We start from the raw sequence: 3,209 nt of genomic DNA, 5'->3' as shown, positions 1-3,209 counted from the left end.
ATGGTCGTGCTCATTATTGGACAATTGGATGTGAGTTAAGTTGTGAACTTTTGCGACGACTTGCACAAATTTAAACAAAACAAAAATGTACTAACTCATACACTAACAGCCAAAATAAATATTTGGCGGGCATTTGGCAAATTATCATGTTACGGCCAATTTTCAGCTATGTTGCCAATTCAAAAAAAAAAATAAATTTAAAAATAATTAACAATTAGGTTACAAGTTCAACTTGTAACCTAATTGTTAATTACAGTATAATGTTTATACTTGGTCTTTCTCGGTTACTGCAGATTACTATTTTTCTTTATTTTCTGTTGCTCTACGGTTACCATACCTTCTCTGTTTCCCAGACATGGCTTCTTTTCAACGTAAAACTGGGCGGATTTCTGTAGTTGTAAAAAAGATAAAAACAAAAGCAGGACTTCTCTTTTTTGTTTTATTTATAACATAAAATTAGTAAAGATTAAATATTTATATTACATTTTTATCAAAATTTCTTAGGTGTTCGCATTTTTTTTGTAATTTTGTTGTGGTAATCCTAATTGATCTCGAGATCCATTCTTGATTTGGTTTCGTTTACAGTATTTTCATTACGGCAACGCGACACGTGGGCGATCTGCCGAGGGGAATGCCTCCTGGGGACTTACGAAGGGAAATGAATCTATTTAGGAGTTACAAATGTGAAGAAAACGTACCCCGCGTTTCTTTATGCAGCGAGAGTGTAGCGAAATGACGTCACGAGCAGTGTTGGCCAATTAGAAACCAGTTTCAGTCTGTTCGCTGTAAAGCGCTTCTCGAGCGCTGCATAAAGAAACGCGGGGTAACCCAAGATGGAGATGCGTGAAATATGGATCCCATTGGTGCTTTTAATATAGAACCCAACTCTCCTGGTGTTCAGTATTACCAACAAATTCAAACCATAAAGTAATGTTTTTACGTTTCATTTTATTTATGAAAACATTTTTTAATTTTAAATACTATCTTATCAAGAAATAAAATGTAAGATAACAATCGAAATAAACATTTTTTTCATGAATAAAAATATCGTCTGCTTACAAAATAGCGAAACTGAGCATGCGCGAAGTGACTATCGTCTGGTAAAGTAAATANTTAGATACGTTCCACGCTAACCGAAAATTACGTTGTAGGAACGATTAAATACATGAGACAATTTCAAATATATTTCCCCTCCTGAAGTGGATAGCAAATTGCCTTCATAATATGACATTTGAACAAGATTCAATTAAAACAAGATTTTTACAGCTGAAAAAATAAATAATATATTGTATATACATTTTAATTATATATGCTATGCATATTTTTTTGTATATTCACATTCCTAATGAAAATTTGATGTCTTTATAATTATATTCATCACTTTATAATGACAGGCTTAAAATACAATATGGTCACCAGCATGTACCAGTACCTCTGAATAGTGGACAAACCTCTTGGTCCTAATGGTGTCTACTGTTCAGAGATTATACTGTATATATTTATCATATTTTCATTTTTAATATAAACTTTTGTGTTATATACAAGATTCGCGATGATGTAGGCCTTACAGAATGCCAGATACTTCAGTTTAGGTATATCAAATTGTTTAAACTTTTGACTGTAGCAATTGTTTTATACTTTGATTAAAAAGTCTTTCAGTTTTGCTTCTTTACCAAAATAATCAACATCATTTTTAATAATTTTCTGTTAGAAGCAGACATTAATGTTTTATTAATGATTATGTTTAATTTATATTATCATAAATATTCATAGAAATGGAATCAGTTTTGTTCTTCAATATTTGTTTATGTTGATATGATAGAATCACACACATGAATTTGTTTAACTATTAAAAGTATTTCACATTAATATTTGAATTAGCAAACTTTAATTAAGTTTAATTATCAGTTCCTGATTTCTTTAATCAAACATGTTTTGTACATGTTAATCACATATTAACAATATACAGTATTAATAATTGTAGTACTTTACATGCTTTTAATATAAAATTATTATTAATTAAATATATTACATTTGTTCAATTTTATATAAAATATAAAATATATGTAAATAAAATATTTATTATTTACACTTTTTTAGAGCCCTAATGAATCAAATGTATCTTCAACAAATTTCCAAAACACGCAGAACGTTCTAGCTGGGACATCTTTCAAACTTCCAGGTAAGAATATAACATAATTTATATATTAAACTTTGTGCTAATGTAGTTCATTTAAGTCAGGAGTTTCTATCCTGGTCTCTATTAACCCTGATAGGTCAATTGAGAGAGCCTACAAATCACTAATAAATATTTGGAGAATATTGGACAAATTTACTTATATTTTAATATAAGTAAATTTCTCCAATTATATAATAATTAATATATCTAAATTCAAATAAAGCAAAACACAATTTTGAATTTTGATTCATGTTTAGTGAAAATTAATAATGCTTATTAAGCATAAAAATCATCTTGAATTTTTTTATTTCATCCTGTTTTAATTAATTTTTTTTTGTATCAGTATAAGAGATCAGTGAATTAAATCTATGTTTGGAAAGGGATCAAATATCAAGAAAAGTTGGAAACTCCTGATCAAAATGATATTGAGAAACAAGGCAATAAATGAAATAACATGTTGAAAGTAATACACTGTTTTTAACGTATTCAACAGATAATTTAGAATTACTGTTAAATCTTTCCTGTTATAAAGAATTTATAAAACATTCACATATTCAGAGTTTTGCATTTTATAATTCTTTCTCATCAATTTGAAATGAAATAAATTCAAAAACATTTTATAGGTCAAAACATAAAATTAATACAGCTATTTGATTTTGAGTAGGTATGATTAAAAACTTAAATATAGTAAACCTCTGCTAACTCAAATTTTTTGAAACAGTAATTTAAAATTTTTTTGGCAATTGAAAAATTGTAATTAATAAGTGTTTTTGATATATTTGCAATACTGTGCATTATATCACTGTAGTCAGTAAGTAATGTAACGAAAGATTATACATTGTTGTATACTGTACTATCATAAAATTTTTTTGAGCTAATTTCTTGTAATAATAAATTCAGTAGTATAATGATTGTGTAGTATATCCATATTCATCAGAAAAATCACCATGTTAACTTTCAAGTTAGACAATCTTCATACTATATTAGTCTGAATTAGTGGGGGTTTACTGTATTTATTTTAACAAATTAT

General features: G+C 27.5%; 1 protein-coding gene across 1 annotated transcript in view; it reads left to right on the top strand.

Moving 5' to 3' along the window:
* LOC111613568 overlaps nt 1-3,209 on the top strand; it is a 9,741-nt gene continuing 6,532 nt past the window's right edge. Inside the window, exons 1-2 of the mRNA XM_023354918.1 lie at nt 1-30; nt 2,101-2,182. Of these exons, the coding sequence (XP_023210686.1) occupies nt 1-30; nt 2,101-2,182 (112 nt within the window). The remainder of the gene's footprint in view (nt 31-2,100; nt 2,183-3,209) is intronic.

The sequence above is a fragment of the Centruroides sculpturatus genome, unplaced genomic scaffold (genome assembly GCF_000671375.1).
Source record: "Centruroides sculpturatus isolate CEXI.00-Female unplaced genomic scaffold, Cexi_2.0 scaffold1876, whole genome shotgun sequence".
In the NCBI taxonomy this organism is placed as follows: Eukaryota; Metazoa; Arthropoda; class Arachnida; order Scorpiones; family Buthidae; genus Centruroides; species Centruroides sculpturatus.
This window is presented reverse-complemented; position numbering and strand designations above follow the sequence as displayed.